At 45.7% G+C, this 18,178-nt stretch overlaps 2 protein-coding genes across 2 annotated transcripts; both read left to right on the top strand.

Moving 5' to 3' along the window:
• The first annotated feature begins 5,503 nt into the window (after window positions 1-5,503).
• On the top strand, window positions 5,504-12,147 carry LOC109774106 (peptidyl-prolyl cis-trans isomerase CYP71). Its single transcript, XM_020332821.4, has 14 exons — window positions 5,504-5,895; window positions 5,999-6,084; window positions 6,235-6,323; window positions 6,565-6,804; window positions 6,874-6,995; window positions 7,553-7,628; window positions 8,049-8,156; window positions 8,243-8,419; window positions 8,721-8,938; window positions 9,079-9,211; window positions 9,346-9,569; window positions 9,823-9,976; window positions 10,067-10,169; window positions 11,762-12,147. The coding sequence occupies exons 1-13, from the start codon at window positions 5,660-5,662 to the stop codon at window positions 10,148-10,150; spliced, it is 1,947 nt and encodes a 648-aa protein (XP_020188410.1). The 5' UTR covers window positions 5,504-5,659; the 3' UTR covers window positions 10,151-10,169; window positions 11,762-12,147.
• Window positions 12,148-12,408: 261 nt separating this feature from the next.
• Window positions 12,409-15,515, top strand: LOC109774107 (monodehydroascorbate reductase 4, cytosolic). Its single transcript, XM_020332822.3, has 10 exons — window positions 12,409-12,707; window positions 12,806-12,877; window positions 13,028-13,079; window positions 13,181-13,261; window positions 13,520-13,638; window positions 13,786-14,005; window positions 14,155-14,273; window positions 14,471-14,596; window positions 14,765-14,905; window positions 15,018-15,515. Exons 1-10 carry the CDS (start codon window positions 12,654-12,656, stop codon window positions 15,339-15,341), a joined length of 1,308 nt encoding a protein of 435 aa, XP_020188411.1. The 5' UTR covers window positions 12,409-12,653; the 3' UTR covers window positions 15,342-15,515.
• The last annotated feature ends 2,663 nt before the right edge of the window (window positions 15,516-18,178 follow it).

The raw sequence follows: 18,178 nt of genomic DNA, 5'->3' as shown, positions 1-18,178 counted from the left end.
GGGGGATAGCTAATCCTGTCGAAGACTACGCTTCTGGCCACCTCCATCTTGCAGCATGTAGGAGAGAGTAGATGGTAAGTTCACCAAGTAGCATCGTATAGCATAAACCTACCCGGCGATCCCCTCCTCGTCGCCCTGTTAGAGAGCGATCACCGGGTTATATCTGGCACTTGGAAGGGTGTGTTTTATTAAGTATCCGGTTCTAGTTGTCATAAGGTCAAGGTACAACTCCGGGTCGTCCTTTTACCGAGGGACACGGCTATTCGAATAGATAAACTTCCCTGCAGGGGTGCACCACATAACCCAACACGCTCGATCCCATTTGGCCGGACACACTTTTCTGGGTCATGCCCGGCCGCGGAAGATCAACACGTCGCAGCCCTACCTAGGCACAACAGATAGGTCAGCACGCCGGTCTAAATCCTATGCGCGCAGGGGTCTGGGCCCATCGCCCATTGCACACCTGCACGTTGCGTACGCGGCCGGAGAGCAGACCTAGCAACCTCCATTTCAAAGGAAGTCACACTACGCGGTCCAACCCGGCGTGCGCCGCTCAGTCGCTGACGTCACGAAGGCTTCGGCTGATACCACGACGTCGAGTGCCCATAACTGTTCCCGCGTAGTTGGTTAGTGCGTATATGCCAAATGGCCAGACTCAGATCAAATACCAAGATCTTGTTAAGCGTGTTAATTGATGTAACCGCGGACACCGACCAGGGCCAGGCCCACCTCTCACCTAGGCGGTCTCAACCTGCCATGTCGCTCCGCCACAAAGATCCACCCAGAGGGCCGTCGGGACAAAGGTCCTTTCAGCCCCCAATCCGTGAATCACTCACGGGTGCTCCACGAGCCGACCCGACTTTAGTCACCACATGTATCATGTATAAAGTATATAGTATATACCCGTGATCACCTCCCGAGTGATCACGGCCCGATAGTATAGCACAGCAGACGGACACGAATGTAGGGCCACTGATGGAAAACTAGCATCCTATACTAAGCATGTAGGATTGCAGGTAAAGGTAACAACAGTAGTAGCAAGGACAGGCTATGCAGCAGAATAGGATTAACGGAAAGCAGTAACATGCTACACTACTCTAATGCAAGCAGTATAGAGAAGAATAGGCAATATCTGGTGATCAAGGGGGGGGGGCTTGCCTGGTTGCTCTGGCAAGAAGGGTTCATCGTCGATGTAGTCGATCACAAGGGTATCGGCAACGGTCTCGGAGCCTACCGGAAAGAAGTAACATAGGGGGAACATAATAAATAACAGAGCAATCAAAGGTAACACAAAGCAAGACGCGGCAATACGTTGTGCTAGGGGTGACCTAACACAGGGATAGGTGATACCGGCGAAGGGGGAAAACATCCGGGAAAGTATTCCCGGTGTTTGTCATATTCGGACAGATGAACCGGAGGTGAAATGTTGCACGTTCGCTATGCTAGGGACGTGTAGCGGACGAACGGGCTACGTATCTGGATTAGTCTGGTCGTTCTGAGCAACTTTCATGTACAAAGTATTTTCATCCGAGTTACGGATTATTTTATATTAATTTCTAAAGATTTAAAATCATTTTTAGAATTAATTAATTTAGAAAATGCAATTATGACATCAACATGATGTCAGGGTGATGTCAGCAGTCAAACAGTCAATTGACTTAGTCAAACTGACGTGTGGGTCCCACTGTCATTGTCTAAGACTAACTAAGCAGGTTTAATTAGTTTAGTTAATTGATTAGGTTAATTAAACTCGATTAATTAAGTTAATTAATTAATATATATTTTTATTCCTTTTTATCCTTTTTAAAACGTTTTGGGGGTGGGACCCCCTTGTCATAGGCACAGGGGCCTTAGCGGGCGTGTGGGTTACGGGCGCTGGCGCCCAGCCCGATTGGGCATACGCCCAGATCGAAGGGGGGAGCCACCGGCCACGAGCACGACGAGGCCGGCCACCTGAGGCGGCAGTGGCGAGGCCAGGCGAGGTGAGGCAGCGCGCGGGCGCGGCGGGTGACCAGGGGGCATGCGAGAGGAGGCGAGGTGGCGCGGCCGGGCGAGGACGGCGCCGGAGCGTGCGGCATGTAGCGGCGGTACGGGCGCGGCCGCGGAGTGCAGATGCAGCGGCAGCGTAGCGAGGCTGAGCCAGCGGCACCAAAGCGGGGAAAGCGGAGCCAAGGGGCGACGACGCGGGCAAGGGAGAGCGGGGGCAGCAGGGGCTAGGGTCACGGCGGCGACTAGCGGAGCGTTGGCCGGAGCTACGGGCAGTGGGGAGGACAAGCAGGAGCTCGTATCCGAGCTCGGGAAGGCATAATTGTGCTGTGGAGCTCACAATGGTGCTGTAGGGACAGGCAGCGGGCTTGGGGAGGCTCCGGTGGTGGCGAATTGAAGATGGCCGCCGACGATGCAGAAGGTTGAAGACGGGGTTCGGTCACGTCGTCTTGGTGCTCCTTCGGAGGCGTTCGTCGGCGTACTGGAAGAAGACCCTGAGGCAGACCTCGCAGGCACGGCATCGAGGTGGCTCCAGGGACGGTGAGCGGCGGCGGTGTTGGTGGAGATCCGACGAAGGTGTGACGATGGCCGCTGGGGAGGGGGACGACGCGGGCGTCACGACAGTGGGGGAGTCCGGCGACGAGGTAGGGGCGCTGGCGATGTGGGGCGATGGGCTCGGGGCAGTTGCCCGATCTAGATGGGGAGGAGAAGGAAATTGGGGACAAGTGGGGGGTAGTGGGCGATAGGGTTCGGGGACAGGGGATAAGGGAGTGAGGGGGGGGGGGCGGCCTGGGCCGGTTTGGGCCGGCCATCCAGCTGGGCCAGTGGCCCAAGGCCCTTGGGGAGCCGGGGGGTTTTCTTTTCTTTTGTTTTCTTTTTACTTTTTATTTATTTTTCTTTTCTGTTTTATTTCTAGTTTCTTTTTCATTTAGTTTTTATCTAATATTAAAATGATCCCTAATTTAGTAATACATTAAAACCCACTACAACAAAAGGTTTTACCCCAAAGCAATTTAGTTTAGTATTTTGTTAATTATAAAAGCATTTAAACATTGGTTTTTGCTACTGTTTTATTCACCTAAGGGTATTTAAACATTTTATAAAAATGGGGTTTTTCACCATAATTACCTATCCATTATTTGGCACGTTTAGAGCATTTTAGTTTTAATGTTTGGAAACTTTTATTGTTTGACTTTCTTTTAAAATTTGAACTGGGTTTCGAACTGACGCGAGATTAGCAACAGTAATCGAGGTGACATGGCATCATTAGCAGATGTTACTGTAGCTTGATTATCCGGGCGTCACAGTGCAACCACAAGCTATTATGGGCTCTAGCATAGTTGAGTATGTTGCATGACCTCTTCCGGTGGTAGGCTAGCAGATGTAGAGGGATGTAGGTTGGTACTATCTACCCGGGGTTAGAGTTAATGCTTCTGAAAGACCGTGTCTCGGTCATCCGTTTCTCAAACACCATGTAGTGCGAGAAATTCAACGGAGGAGATCGAGTCTTGTGGGGAAAAGTGTGCAAACCTCTGCAGAGTGTACAATCTAATCATGGTTAGCCGTGTCCCCGGTTATGGACAATCTTGAGTATCTAGTACTTGGATTATCAAATGTATCTCATCACTCTATTTTAATATGTTGGGTTGATAATTACTTTTAATTGGGATTGAGTTGGAGGTACCTTCTCAATGATGTTTCAATTACCATAATAGTTAAATAAAATCTATTCCTTTATTGTAGAAAAAATTGGCTTTTCGCAAAAACATAGAACCATAGAGCCTCCACCAGCCATATATGCATGTAATGATAGCTTTTATCTGTTCATTGCTCTACTGTGTTACATTGCCAGCATATTCCATGTGCTGACCTGTTTTCGGGCTGCAACGTATTATGTTGCAGACTTTTCAGACGACGAGTAAAGGTGCGATAGGTCGTTGTCATGCACTCAGCTATGCCGTTGGAGTTGATGGACTCACTTTATCTTCCAAGCCTTACGCTGTTATCGTATTAGATGGCCTTAAGCCATATTTATTGTAATAAGTTCTCTTCTGAGACATTCGATGTGATAAGTGTGCGATTGCTACTCTGCTATAAATCCTTCGAGTACTGTGTATGTCAGCATTACCGATCCAGGGATGACACTGAAACACAGAGACTTGACCATCTGAGGTCGGGTCGCTACAGCTCCAATCGTGAAAGATCGGCCCCTAGGGTTCTACCCTACATCATAATCGCGAGGGATTGACAACCCTTTGTTCGTGTTGGGTTGCAAGGATTTGTTGTTTATGTGCAAGTTCTACTAACACGGTGTTGCGTGGTTCTCCTACTAGATTGATAACCTTGGTTCTTAACCACCTGGGGTCATGGAAGTAGAGGGGGGACTGGGGGTGGCGGAGGTGAAACCTGAGACAACCACCTGGGGTAGAGAGAGGGCGGCGGCAAGAGGGGTGGGGAGAGGGCCAGATCCGACGGAAGCAAGTCTAGGAGTGGCCAGATCGGCACCATGGTGCCTGCCACCACTGCTCATGGATGCCATGGAGGGGAGCCGCCATCAGTGGAAGCAGCCGCTGGTTGCGCCGCTCGTCTTCCCCGAAGGAGCACGGGACAATCGCTCCCCTCTTGCCTGACTGGAGGCTCGCTCGCATCCGATGCTCGTCATACGAATTGCCGCCTCCCGTGGCATCCTCCATCTGGCAGCGACAGAGCTGGTGACGAATGCGGAGGCGCGGAGGACCGACGCTAGAGGAGGCAGGCGGGGTGCGTGGGGAGTTGCGGGGATTTTTTAGGACGAAGGTGTACGAGAGATTAGGGTTGTGGGATTAGTGGCTTAACCGTACGTCAAACCATGGTTGATGGCTTGATGCTAAACATCAAGAGGATTTTGATCGTCAAATCCTTTAATTAGATAGATATAAGATGTAAAGTGCCTGCCTTCCGTGCGAAAGTCCTATTCTGATACCGAGCTCAAATGCACCATGATGAATAGTAAAATCAAAAAAAGTATTAAAAAATTCAAAAATTCTAATTTTTTTGCGGTATGACAAATGTTTTGTATGCTTGCATTAGCACGAATCACATTCGTGGAAGTCGTGAAAAAAAAGTACTCCAAAATGTTCTCAAAACTAGCATTTTTGGAGCATCGATTTTCTTTTTTGTCACAATTTCCATGAATGTCATTTCATGCAAAAAAAATTCAAGCATACAAAACATTTGTCAAAGTTTATCATCAATTTTTTAGATTTCTTTCATTTTTTTGATTAATATTTTTTATTTCACTGTTTAGCAGGGTGCATTTGAGCTCGGGAGCATATACTCCATGTCCCTTTTTGTGGTGCTTTTATATGAGTAAGTAAATAAGTACTCCTTCCGTCCCATAATGTAGTCGGAAAACGTCAGTGCATTATAAGACGGAGGGAGTAGATAGATAGTAGAAGTATAGATAGATAGATATATTCTCTTTCCGGCAAAAGGAAAATCAATGATGTCAAAAAAGAAAGAAAGGAAAATCAAACTCGGGGTTTTCGTGTTAGGCCAGTTTGGGCCGTACGAAACTGTAGTACTGGATCTATGCTAGTAAACCCCGTAATATTTCGCCCTACCTTCTCGAGGCCCCGAGCGCGGACACCCCCAAATCCCCCGAACCCTAGTGAAGAGAAGGCTCGAGTTCGACATGGCGACGACGAGCGAGTCCACCGCCAACTCTACCGTAACGAGCGCGACGGCCGACGGAGACACAGAGCGTGAGCAAGAGCACGGCAATGGCGCGACTGCCGCCCCTGCCGTGGTGCAGCAGGAGGAGGAGGGGGAAGAGTTGATCGGTCCGGGCCCCGCGCCGGCGCGGCAGCGGCAGAAGCGCCCGCTCCAGTTCGAGCAGGCTTTCCTCGACGCCCTCCCCTCCGCCGCCATGTGCGTCTCCTCCTCCTCGCCGTTTACTGCCATAGGATTTGTGAGGCGCTTGTGTCTGCTTCCTGGAGCAGCGGCTAACTGTGGCGGTGGTTGCCTTCTGCAGGTACGAGAAGAGTTATATGCACAGGGACGTTGTCACGCACGTCGCCGTTTCCCCTGCTGACTTCTTCATTACCGGGAGCGCAGATGGTAATTTCTTGTACACCTTGACCTGTTTTGTGCGCAGTAGTGTTTTCTGGTAGTGGATGAATCGACACGCTAGATCTATGCACCTATCAGTTTCCTTCGGCTTGTGGGAAAAGTTGGCTGATTCCGTTTCATGTTTTCTATTCTCCAAAGGACATCTGAAATTCTGGAAGAAGAAGCCCAGTGGAATCGAATTTGCTAAACATTTTCGGTCTCATCTCAGTCCTATCGAAGGCTTAGCTGTGAGTGCACACATTCTTATGTTCACTTGTTCAGTTAAGATATTATGATGCCGCATAGTACATTTAGCTTGTTAGTTGCTACTACCTCCGATCCATAAAAAGTGTCGCAGTTTTGAACTAACCTCAGTTCAAAACTAGTTCAAGACTGTGACACTTATTTTGGATCGGAGGGGGCACTATTGATTGCACTCACTTGCCATAGTACAAAGAATTGCAATTATAGCGTGATCCAGTAATGCAGGTCAGTGTTGATGGCTTACTTTGCTGCACGATCTCTAACGATCGGTCTGTCAAGATATATGATGTTGTAAACTATGACATGATGTTCATGATGCGCCTCCCGTTTGTCCCTGGGGCAATTGAGTGGGTCTATCGGCAGGGTGATGTTAAACCAAAACTTGCTGTTAGTGACCGGAATACATCTTCTGTTCACATATATGACACTCATTCTGGTTCAAATGATCCCATCATCTCCAAAGAGGTATTCTATGTTTCTTTGTGAATTCAAGTAACTAAAGGATTTGTACTTACTGAGCTTCTCTCACTGCAGATTCATGCTGGCCCTGTAAAAGTTATGAAATATAACCATGCCCAGGATGTTGTGATATCTGCTGATGCCAAAGGACTCTTGGAGTATTGGTCTCCATCCACCCTTAAGTTTCCAGAGGATGCGTATGTTCTGGCTTCTTGTAATTATTTTCAGCATCGTGTTTCTTCTGATTTTTTCTTTGCCAGAACACTTTGCTGAACAATTGCAAACTTGAGTCTGAGTGCATACTTCCACTTTCTAGTACTTTTGCTGAAAACTTGGCAACTGAAACAATGTAACAGATAGTATGTGGTTGAACCCTGCAAGTTCTAATTAGGTGTTGGTATGCTAAGTAGGGATAAAATACCAACTTTTGCTGAAAACTGGCAACTGAACAGTGTAACAGTAGTATATGGTTGAACGTGTAAGTTCTTATTAAATATTTGTACGTCAAGTAAAGATGCTTGAGTTGAAGGTATAACATATTTATAATTTTCCAACTTTAAATCTTGTTCTGCATGCCTAGGTGTTTCTGGTTGGATTAGTATTTTAATATCTATACCTTCAACTGCTATAGTTCTATGAGGTCTACTTTCACGATAGTTAAAATATATTTGCTATGGAATGTTCTTTTCCACATTGATAAATGCATTAACCCATTGACTTATCATTGCTTGACATTGCTATCTGCTTTTTGCAGGGTGAATTTTCGTTTAAAAACAGATACAAATCTATTTGAACTTGCAAAAGGCAAGACTAGTGTGTCTGCCATTGAGGTACCTTTTTATGTGATCCTTGCGTGATTAGTGTATACTGCTTCTTCATTACTTGAGCTAGGCATACAATTGCACAACAAGGACTTCGAATGCTTTGCAGCAGAATAAATATATTACTCCCAAACAATAACACAGACTGCCACACATTGTGCATTCTTTCTTTTTACCAGCATACCAATTCAATGATAGAGACACCTGAATTTGTAAGATATATCCACCCTATCACATCAGTAGCTGGCTAGATCACTTCATAGATACCTTAATATAGTAATTGGCCAAAAATGATGCCGATTGTTTAAAAAAAAAGAACTACATAGGTCTAGTGCATTTTCAAATCTGATACTTTTTAGAAACGACAATCACTGTTATTATTGTAATTATGACTGGAATAGCTCTACTTAATGAGCTGATCTTTCCCAGGTGAGCAACGATGGCACTCAATTTGTGGTCACATCCCCTGACCGCAGGATAAGGGTATTTTGGTTCAAAACTGGTAAATTAAGACGCGTGTATGATGAGTCCCTTGAGGTAAGATACTCCCTCTGTCCAGTGCTTGCACATCACAAGTAGATATGTTCGGTTTGTAATTTTGGACTGAATATTGTTACTTGTAGGTGGCACAAGATCTTCAGAAAAGTGACGTTCCGTTGTATCATCTTGATGCTATTGATTTTGGGAGAAGAATGGCTGTCGAGAAGGAAATAGAAAAGACAGAAAATGTTCCTCAACCTAATGCTGTATTCGATGAGAGCTGTAACTTCCTTATTTATGCCACCCTTTTGGGCATAAAGGTATGCCTTCGTTCCTTCCTTTTCAATTGTATTCTTTATGTACTTTGATATTACCAGTCCATTTTTGTTGTGTACTCAAGGGAATTTATCATTGATGTTAAAGAATTCTTCAGACAAAACATTTATACATACATTTGCTCATGGTGAGCCATTGACCTTTTATTACACATAATAATCATGTTCCGCTCCTAGTCGCTGATCTCATAATGAATAATGACAATGTGTACTTCTGTCTGGCATCTTACACCAGCTACTAGTGAAACATCTTTCTGTAAGACTTCTAAACATCATATATATGCAGGTTGTAAATTTGCACACAAATAAGGTTCCCCGTATCCTGGGGAAGGTAGAGAACAATGAGAGGTTTCTGAGAATTGCTCTATACCAAGGTGACAAAGGCAACAAGAAGGTTAGGAAAATTCCTTCAATAGCTGCTAATGTCAATGACACGAAGGAGCCTTTATCAGACCCTACTCTGTTATGTTGCGCCTTCAAGAAACACCGGATATATACCTTTAGGTATGCCAGTTCAAGCATTTCAGGAGAATATTTAATTAGCTGGTTTTAAACTTAGTTGCTTGGAAGGCTCTTATGAACTTTGTTCATATATGTTAGTTCTTGGAAGTTTAACATCCTTTTTTGTCCTTATTACTGTACAGTCGTAGAGAACCTGAAGAGCCTGAAGATGCCACTAAGGGTAGGGATGTTTTCAATGAAAAACCCCCACCAGAAGAACTTTTGTCTGTATCAGAATTAGGGAAGACTGCTACGACATCACTACCTGACAATTTGGTATGTTTTCTTAACATTTAGATGTGGCTGTTACTCCTTTGGTGAATGACATTAATACCCGGATTGTATGTGAAATCAGTATCTATATGTCATTTTGCATTGCCTGAATCTGTTAAATTCTTTTTCTATTTCAGGTGTTTCATACTTCAATGGGTGATATTCACTTGAGACTATATCCAGAAGAGTGTCCTAAAACTGTGGAAAATTTCACTACTCACTGCCGAAATGGTTATTATGATAATCTAATATTTCATCGTGTAATTAAAGGATTCATGGTCCAGACTGGGGATCCTTTGGGGGATGGTACTGGTGGGCAATCAATCTGGGGCAGGGAGTTTGAAGATGAATTTCACAAAAGGTATTTTAGCTATATGACACATTTTTCTTGTTTGCACAAAATGAGTCTTTTTTTCCATCTCAATGTACATTAGCGATTATGGTAAATTTATTACTCAGGGAAAACAATATATTTATGGTGTTAAAAAACAATATATTTATGGTCGACTAAATACAGTTTTGACGTACGCACTGCCTTGTTGAAGAGAGAACTGCCTTTTATGGATGATCTATCCCTTAGGCTTACAGTGACAACTTTATTGGTCGTATTGCAGCTTGAGACATGACAGGCCATTTACACTTTCAATGGCTAACGCGGGACCAAATACTAATGGTTCTCAATTCTTTATCACCACTGTGGCAACTCCATGGCTAGATAACAAACATACAGTGTTTGGTAGAGTTGTGAAAGGGATGGATGTTGTTCAGGTATCAAACTTTTGCATATTCCTTTAGTGCCTGAACGTTGTCTTTTCATTTCCTTTATTGTCTTCTTAACATTTCATTTTGTGTTTAAAGCAAATTGAGAAGGTCAAGACGGACAAAAATGACAAGCCGTATCAGGATGTGAAGATCTTGAATGTTACAGTTCCCAAGACATAAGCTCCTGTTTAATCAATTGGTCAGTAGTTCTCTCGCTTTTTTCCTTTAACATCACCACTCACTTCACGATTTTGGTCTGTTCTGGACTTAATTTTCAAGTTTTCTTGTTGTACATCTGGAGGCAAACCTGTCCATGTTTGAAAATATGTTCCTGTATTAACAGTCTATTTATCTAATACTCCCTCCGTCCCAAAATAAGGAGTGAATAGCATAAAACTACCACTTTTCGCGTTAGGGTTCCAAAAAACTAGCAAAAATTCGTTTGTGACTGATACCTACCAGAATCGGCGTAGGCTGTTTCATAAAACCCAAATCACTGAGTGCTTATCAATTGATCGTGATTATGACAGTTAGGGCCCGCATGTAAGATAACCATTTTTTGACCGTTTTGTTTCGAAAAAAATAATAATTTTTTTGACCGTTTGTTTGACTGTTAACTTACATGTGTGGCTCACATGTCAGTTGTCTCCTACCTCTCTTTCTTCTCTCCCTCTTCTCCCCTGATCTCTCTCCAGCACTGCCGCCGCCCTGTAAAAAATGGGAGAAAACCACCCAGTCCGGCGATGCGACGAGCAGGCAAGCAGGGCAACATGGCCGCACGCAGTGGCACGCTGCAGTAGGAGAGGTGGGCATGCACTGGAGCTGCTCGATCTGGAGCTCGGGGCGCCATGGCGGCTCGGTGTTCCTGCGGGACAAGAGAGCTTAGAGAAAGGGAAACGAGAAGATGGGGAGGAGAGATGGCACACACACGGCGGCGGAGCTCCCACCGGCGAGGGACACGGGACAACGGGGAGGCTGAACGGTGCTGGACGCGGGATATCACCGGCAAGGAGCAGTAGGTAGTAGCGGCAAGGAGGAGGAGCAGCAGCTAGCGGCAGGGAGGAGGAGCAGCAGCAGCTAGCGGCAGGGAGAAGGAGCAGCAGCAGCGGTCGTGCTACAAGGAGCGGCGGCGGCGGCGGCCATAGGCGAGGCAGTTGAGGTCTAGACCGGCCGGATCCTGATGATCTGGAGCATGGACCCGATTGCTTTTCAAACAAATTACAAGGACCCAATTGCTTACTTAAAATATTTGTAGGGACCTGATTGTTTTTTTAGAAAATATTTGCAGGGACCTGATTGCTTTAAAAAAATTATAGGGGTTATTCTGTAAAAATGAGGGCATATTTCTAAATTCTAAAAAAAATTGAGGGATTGAAGAATTTTATTTTTATTTGAGTGAGGAAGAGACACTCACACATAGGCCCCACAGGTAAGTTAGCGGTCAAACAAACAGTCAAAGAAACGATTCTCTTACGTGCAGGCCCCAACTGTCATAATCGCGTTCAATTGATAAGCACTCGGCGATTTGGGCTTTTTGAAACAGCCGACGTGGATTCTGGTAGGTATCAGTCACAAACAAATTTTTGGTAGTTTTTCGGAACCCTAACGCGAAAAGTGGTAGTTTTATGCTATTTCACTTCAAAATAAGTGACGTGGTTTTGGTTCAAACTAAAACCATGTCACTTATTTTGGGACGGAGGGAATAAGTTTGATGCACTGTTCTTCTTTTTGGTGGATTTCTTTTCATCAATGTTTGGCTCCATCATTCATTGCCATCGTTCTCATGTGCAGGGTTGCTACATCACGGGCCGTATGATGATTTGCTGACCTGTTTTACAATAAATGGGCTCCCCTCAATTCTCCCAGGAGAGGTGTTGTTTTCTGCTGTGGTGCTTGGAGTTTGGCCTTCTTCAGCAGAGGGAGCAGGACCAATGCAACTTGTGTCTTGGGTAATGTCTGCAGTACGAAAGCAACAGTGAGCCTTTGAACGAGAAGCATGGATCAAAAGCATACCATAACATTTTTCTCCGTCGACAGAATTATCTCCCAACGTTAGTAGGGGAAAGCTAACATATGTTTCCAAAATTTTCACGGTTAAGCTTGTAACTTGATGAGAATGGTTAGTGGAAAATGTCTGATAGTAACAAATTCCCTTTATTGTATTTTATATTGCTTAACGTGAGGATTGTCGCTTGACGATGCATTGGTAACCGGCACCAGGTCGACCGACGTTGACGGCTGAATTGATGGTGTCTGACCAAGTGTAGACGGACAGGAAGGTGGAATCTTTCCTTCGGTTAGCCGTTGGTGTGTGTTCTCCTTTTCTATTGGTATAACACAAATATGATGCCGCCCGTGAACCTGGACTCGGTAGGAGGCCCATATGATAGCGAATCTTACGTCAGCTCTTAGGTTTGCATTCCGTTTCTGTTTTTTTCCTCCCTCTTCTTCATTCTGGTGGGGAAAGGCTAGTTAGCCGCCACCGAGGAAATGGTGACCCCATCGGTCAACCCTGGGTCGGCCACGTGGACGCCAAAAGCAGCGGAAACGTAAGCGGCCAGGGGAGGCGAGGGAATAAAAAGCCAGCGAACGGCCGCGTTTTCCTCCCACCTTCCTCTCCTCCGCCCTTCCGTTTCTTCCTCGCAATTCGCTGCTGCGCTCCATCCATCGATCCGTCGGGGAGATGGCGTCGGAGAAGCACTTCAAGTACGTCATCCTCGGCGGCGGAGTCGCTGCGGTTCGTACTCTCCTCCCTCCGAGTCTGCTTCCTGTCGTCTCTGTGGAATGTATGTTTTGGTTGGATTCTCACGCTTGTCTCTTTGTTTGACATGACAGGGATACGCCGCGAGGGAGTTCGGCAAGCAGGGCGTCCAGCCCGGGGAGCTCGCCATCATCTCCAAGGAGTCCGTACGTCGCTCTACCTTCCCGCCCGCCGCATGGCCTCTGCCCAAATCGAATCATTTCTTCTACCCCAAAACACAAAAAGAAATTTGGAACCGAGCCTGTCTAACGGTCAACCTGATGTTGTTGCTGTTGCTGTTGTGTTTGCGTTTTCAGGTGGCTCCGTATGAGCGTCCTGCGCTCAGCAAGGGCTACCTCTTTCCCCAGAGTAAGAAACATGCCTGCAGACACAACTGCTGACTGAATTTTTGTTACCCGCCGCAGCGCTTCTCGCTCAACTCTAAACGTGTCTTCCTTCCGTGCAAGCAGATGCCGCCAGGCTTCCAGGATTCCACACCTGCGTCGGGAGCGGCGGGGAGAAGCTCTTGCCCGAATGGTACACGGAAAAAGGTGAGGAACATGTCCTGTCCCCACCGTGGAGAGTGGTTGGCTACTCATTCTTTAAGATTAACCAGAGGAAACTACGTGATGATTAGTCAAACAAAACTGAGGAGTTCTCCTGGAGTTTATGTTACTTTAACACCAACAGAACAACATGTCTCAAGTTTATGTTACTATCTGACAGCTTAGTCGAAAAATGCGCAGAAAAGAGCATCTAGTGTGTTCTCTTCAAGATTTTTGCACTTCTGAGAAAGTGTCTGTCTGCAGGCATTGAGCTGATCCTGAGCACGGAAATTGTCAAGGCTGATCTTGCCTCCAAGACATTGACCAGTGCTGCTGGAGCAACCTTCACCTATGAGACCTTGCTCATCGCCACTGGCTCCTCGGTGAGTTCCCAACTGTTAATTTCTCACTGCAACATAATAATCTGCAGCTTGCGCTATTGGTACTGAACTTATTAATCGTGCTTTTGCTGAGTCAATCTCTTCATAAATATGTCTACTCATTGTATTTGTATTTCTCTGCTTGCTCAGACCATAAAGCTCACTGACTTTGGCGTTCAAGGAGCGGAATCAAACAACATATTGTATCTAAGGGAAATTGATGACGCCGACAAGTTGGTCGCAGCTATGCAAGCAAAGAAGGATGGGAAGGCCGTCGTTGTTGGAGGTGGCTACATAGGACTTGAGCTCAGCGCAGCACTGAAAATCAACAATTTCGATGTCACTATGGTGTACCCAGAGCCGTGGTGCAGTAAGTCTGACTGTTCTTGTCTGTTAAGCTTACAGCGTTGCATTTTTTGAATATTTAGCAGCAAAGAAACACCAATCTCTCGATACTTACACACATGGATGATGATGTTAATGAAATCTGACACGGGGAATGCCAACTCTCTTTTGCAGTGCCCCGTCTCTTCACTGCCGGCATTGCTCATTTCTACGAGGGTTACTACGCTAGCAAAGGAATCAATATCGTGAAGGGTACTGTGGCTAGTGGTTTTGATGCTGATGCCAATGGAGATGTGAGTTCTGACTTCTGAGTATACCTCTGCAGTTTCAGTTTGATAGTGGTGTTTGAAGTGAAGGACTTGAATCTGTTTTTCGTTTCAGTTTGATAGTGGTGTTTGAAGTGAAGGACTTGAATCTGTTTTTCGTTTCAGTTTGATAGTGGTGTTTGAAGTGAAGGACTTGAATCTGTTTTTCTCTCTTTGCTTGGCAGGTTAGTGTGGTGAAGCTGAAGGATGGAAGAGTACTCGATGCCGACATCGTCATCGTTGGAGTCGGTGGCAGGCCGCTGACAGGCCTCTTCAAAGGCCAAGTTGAAGAGGATAAGGGTGGACTCAAGGTTAGTTTCACTCTTGTGCTGATGAATGCATCCAACTGACACTTGGACAAAATATTATCCAACTGATTGGCTCAACCTAATTAGCAACTGTACACATCACTTTGTGCACCTTGTCCTTGCCGCTGCCTTAAGGTTTGACATTATCTTTTATCTTGTGTTTTCACCCAGACTGACACATTCTTCGAAACAAGCGTCGCTGGTGTATATGCCATCGGTGATGTGGCGACTTTCCCCATGAAGCTGTACAACGAGCCGAGGAGAGTGGAGCACGTCGACCATGCTCGGAAATCAGCCGAGCAGGCAGTAAAGGTGAGCAATCCTTGTTAGGCCCCATTCACAAAACCCGGTAGGATTCAACTGTTTGTTTTCCAGTGAAATTCCACAAGACATGTAACACAAGCGTTTTTCAATTTGTATGTAGGCGATCAAGGCCAAGGAGTCCGGCGAGTCCGTGGCGGAGTACGACTACCTGCCCTACTTCTATTCGAGGTCGTTCGATGTCGCGTGGCAGTTCTACGGCGAGAACGTTGGCGAGACGGTGCTGTTCGGGGACAACGACCCAGCGGTGGCCAAGCCCAAGTTCGGCACCTACTGGGTCAAGGACGGCAAGGTCATCGGTGTGTTCCTAGAGGGCGGCTCCGCCGACGAGAATCAGGCCATCGCCAAGGTCGCCAGGGCCCAGCCGCCGGTGGCCGACGTGGAGGCGCTCGGCAAGGAAGGCCTTGATTTCGCCACCAAGATCTGAAGATTCCTCTATCTGTCGACGCGTGTTAATGTTGTGTTTGTCCCTCCCCTGCCGATGCTTCCTATAGTTCCTAGCTCAGAAGTGTGATTCGATTTTTCATTTTGGAGTTTGATGGTGTTGCTGTGACCACTATGACAGAATTCGAATAAATTTAGTAGCATCTCTGGTTCTGCATTCTTTAGGTTATATATCTTTGCTTCTACTCCCTCCTTTTCGGTCTATAAAGCTTAATTTAAAAATCTCACCAACCAAGGTAGATGGTGAGTGGTGGAATACTTTCTATAGTTTACAAAAGCACCCAATTAATGCTTTTGTTTTCCTTAAAAAAGTTTGTTTACCAATGCACTAATTGCAATGCATGCATGCATAAATTAGATGCATTGGTCAATTTTCTCTTAATACTTGCATGCAATGATTTAATGTATCTTGGAATCTGAACATGAAACAACCAATTTGCCTGAGTGCGTGGGACCCACTCATAAGGTTTGTTGGACCCGGCTAAGCCCCCTCCCGGTAGGGCTAGAGCGACAGCAAAGAAATGGTCTTCTTAGGTTTGGAAATTTTACTACCTCCTGTCGAAGAGCCATGAAACAACCAAATTGAGCCTTATAAAATGGAAAAACTAAAATTTTGAGATAAGTCCTATAAACCGGAAAGGAGGGAGTAGTTGGCAAGGCGTGATTAGGACTAAGAATTTCATGCCAAATTGAACAAGATCAAAGGGAACCAGGATCCAAATGAGGTCTTGCCCTGATAAAATTCTTGGTGGATTTTAGTTGAAAATATGAAAATTAATTCTACCATGGAGCTGATCCCGGCTCCGTAGGCTGAACTTTATCATGCAGAAAAGAAGCAAGGCCTGCACAAGTTTGGGGACATAGCAAGCGCTCTGAGGCCTGCACAACGCAATTCATGCTTAGGGGAGGTGCTTAAAAAAACCCAGTTTTTCTTAAACATCGGTGCTAATTTATAGACGGTAAATGCTTAATTAGGTAGCCATCCTATAGAGATAAGCACTCATGCTTAAGAAAAAATGGTTTTATTTACCAAGCACCCCCACCCTCTAAGTAGTGCAGAGTAAAAAGGTGAAACTCCTCGCTTTGTGTCTTCTTCCTTTCCAGCTTGTTGCGGGGAATCAGGGCTCATTTTCGGCTTGTATAAAAACTGCTGGAATGAGGCCCGACGGTCTTAATTCCTAATGCTACTCCTACTGCTATTGCTATTATTACTGCTTTTGAGCAAATGCAGTGGAATGGTATTTGTATTTGCACCAGAGAAGGAAGCTCGATGACAGATAAACCGGGATTTAACAGTAAGAAGAAAGCAACCATAGTACACGGCACCCACTGCTAACGAATGAGATTGATGTCCCAAACCAACACAGGTTCAAGACTAAATGCAGAACCAAGAATGTCGTGTGTATAGGAAGCCACAAGGCTCAAACTCGTTGCCCCGCTAAGCACCGGAGGTTGTCAGATCGAAGATGTTGGTGTTCCACTCTTTCCAGATTCTCCAGTAAATAGGATAGTGGCGTTGTCAAAGTTGCACCACATACTTTTTGGAGGGATCCTCCTCACCTGAATCCACTAGTCCTTCACGTCTAGGAAAAAGCTATCCACTGACATTTGTCCCTGCTCCACTGCAACATGCACTAGACCCGCCTTGCCAGATACAGGCATCGAGCCCATTTCCTTTTAACCGTCTTATGCCTGACTCACTGCAAAACATTTCTCTTTCTACGCTTGTACTTGGTTTACACTCCTTGCCTTTCATCTGACTTTGCCATTGAGAAATTGTTTGTTTTCAACTGGATTGGATCCCGAACCAAGAGCAGTTGTCAAACAGGAAATCACCTCCACCAACGGCAAGCTGGGCACATGGATACCAGTCATATCCACAGACGCAAACAAAGAGATGTCCTTTTCTTGCACACCAAATCCTGCAATAATCACTCGAAACAAGGTGGGGATTTGAATATTGGAAGCTTCAGGAGCTATACTCACTAATGAACGGGGAAATGCATTGGAGCACTTGGGTGCCACACCCCTATATGAAAATAACATTAAAAGAATATCAGGAAATTTTAAAAAATTCTAAAATTTTAGGATATCAAACCTGGGTGCCCATTATACACCCGTGTTCAACCTCGTGGGGAATGGGTGCCCGTGGTATCCGCGGCGAAGGAAATACGGTCCGACATACGCTCCATCCAATTTTTTTTCTATACATATGAACTTTTTGTCTTTTTACTGACATTACCACGGGCACCCATTCCCACGAAACTGAACACAGTTGTACAACAGGCGCCCAGGTTTCATATTTCAAAATTTGAGGATTTTTTGAAATTTCCTAATATATTTTTAATGTTATTTCATATAGGGGTGTGTGTGGCACCCGAGAGGCACAAATCCTCTTCCGGAATGAATGTGGTCATTGAACGTGGGTGGACACCTGTGATGCTAGCTTGAGGTCGAATCCAATTGCATTGTGGTAATTGATGCGGTTAAAGATCCACATGTTTTCTTGGGGGCTCAGGCTGCCACTATTGTTGAATGCTTACAACTTGCAAAAGATAGGACAAGTCAAGCTCATCACATGCCGCTCTTCAACCAGCCGCTCTCGGATGGCCACATCAAGGCAATTCTTGCCCTATTCGGATGGGATGCCTCCATACTGCCGCTTGGGGACCATGAGGGCATCGTGGAGGACCGACACTAGTGTCGGCCGTGGTGGTTCTATGTGTAGGCTGTTCAAATGAATACGACATCCTTCAAAACACTAGTGTCGAATGTACGGGGCCTCAATAACCTGACACGTCAGAATGCTATCTTTCAGGT

The sequence above is a fragment of the Aegilops tauschii genome, chromosome 7 (assembly GCF_002575655.3).
Source record: "Aegilops tauschii subsp. strangulata cultivar AL8/78 chromosome 7, Aet v6.0, whole genome shotgun sequence".
NCBI lineage: Eukaryota > Viridiplantae > Streptophyta > Magnoliopsida > Poales > Poaceae > Aegilops > Aegilops tauschii.
Note: the sequence above shows the minus strand (reverse complement) of the source record. Positions and strands in the feature narration are given on the sequence as shown.

Bases quoted from the DNA above. Each gene is read 5' to 3' on its own strand.
- LOC109774106 (XM_020332821.4), top strand. From the start codon at position 5,660: ATGGCGACGACGAGCGAGTCCACCGCCAACTCTACCGTAACGAGCGCG. The intron at 8,157-8,242 runs GTAAGATACTCC...TGTTACTTGTAG, and splicing joins TGTATGATGAGTCCCTTGAG to GTGGCACAAGATCTTCAGAA. The intron at 9,570-9,822 runs GTATTTTAGCTA...GTCGTATTGCAG, and splicing joins GAAGATGAATTTCACAAAAG to CTTGAGACATGACAGGCCAT.
- LOC109774107 (XM_020332822.3), top strand. From the start codon at position 12,654: ATGGCGTCGGAGAAGCACTTCAAGTACGTCATCCTCGGCGGCGGAGTC. The intron at 13,080-13,180 runs GTAAGAAACATG...CCGTGCAAGCAG, and splicing joins GGGCTACCTCTTTCCCCAGA to ATGCCGCCAGGCTTCCAGGA. The intron at 13,262-13,519 runs GTGAGGAACATG...GTCTGTCTGCAG, and splicing joins CGAATGGTACACGGAAAAAG to GCATTGAGCTGATCCTGAGC.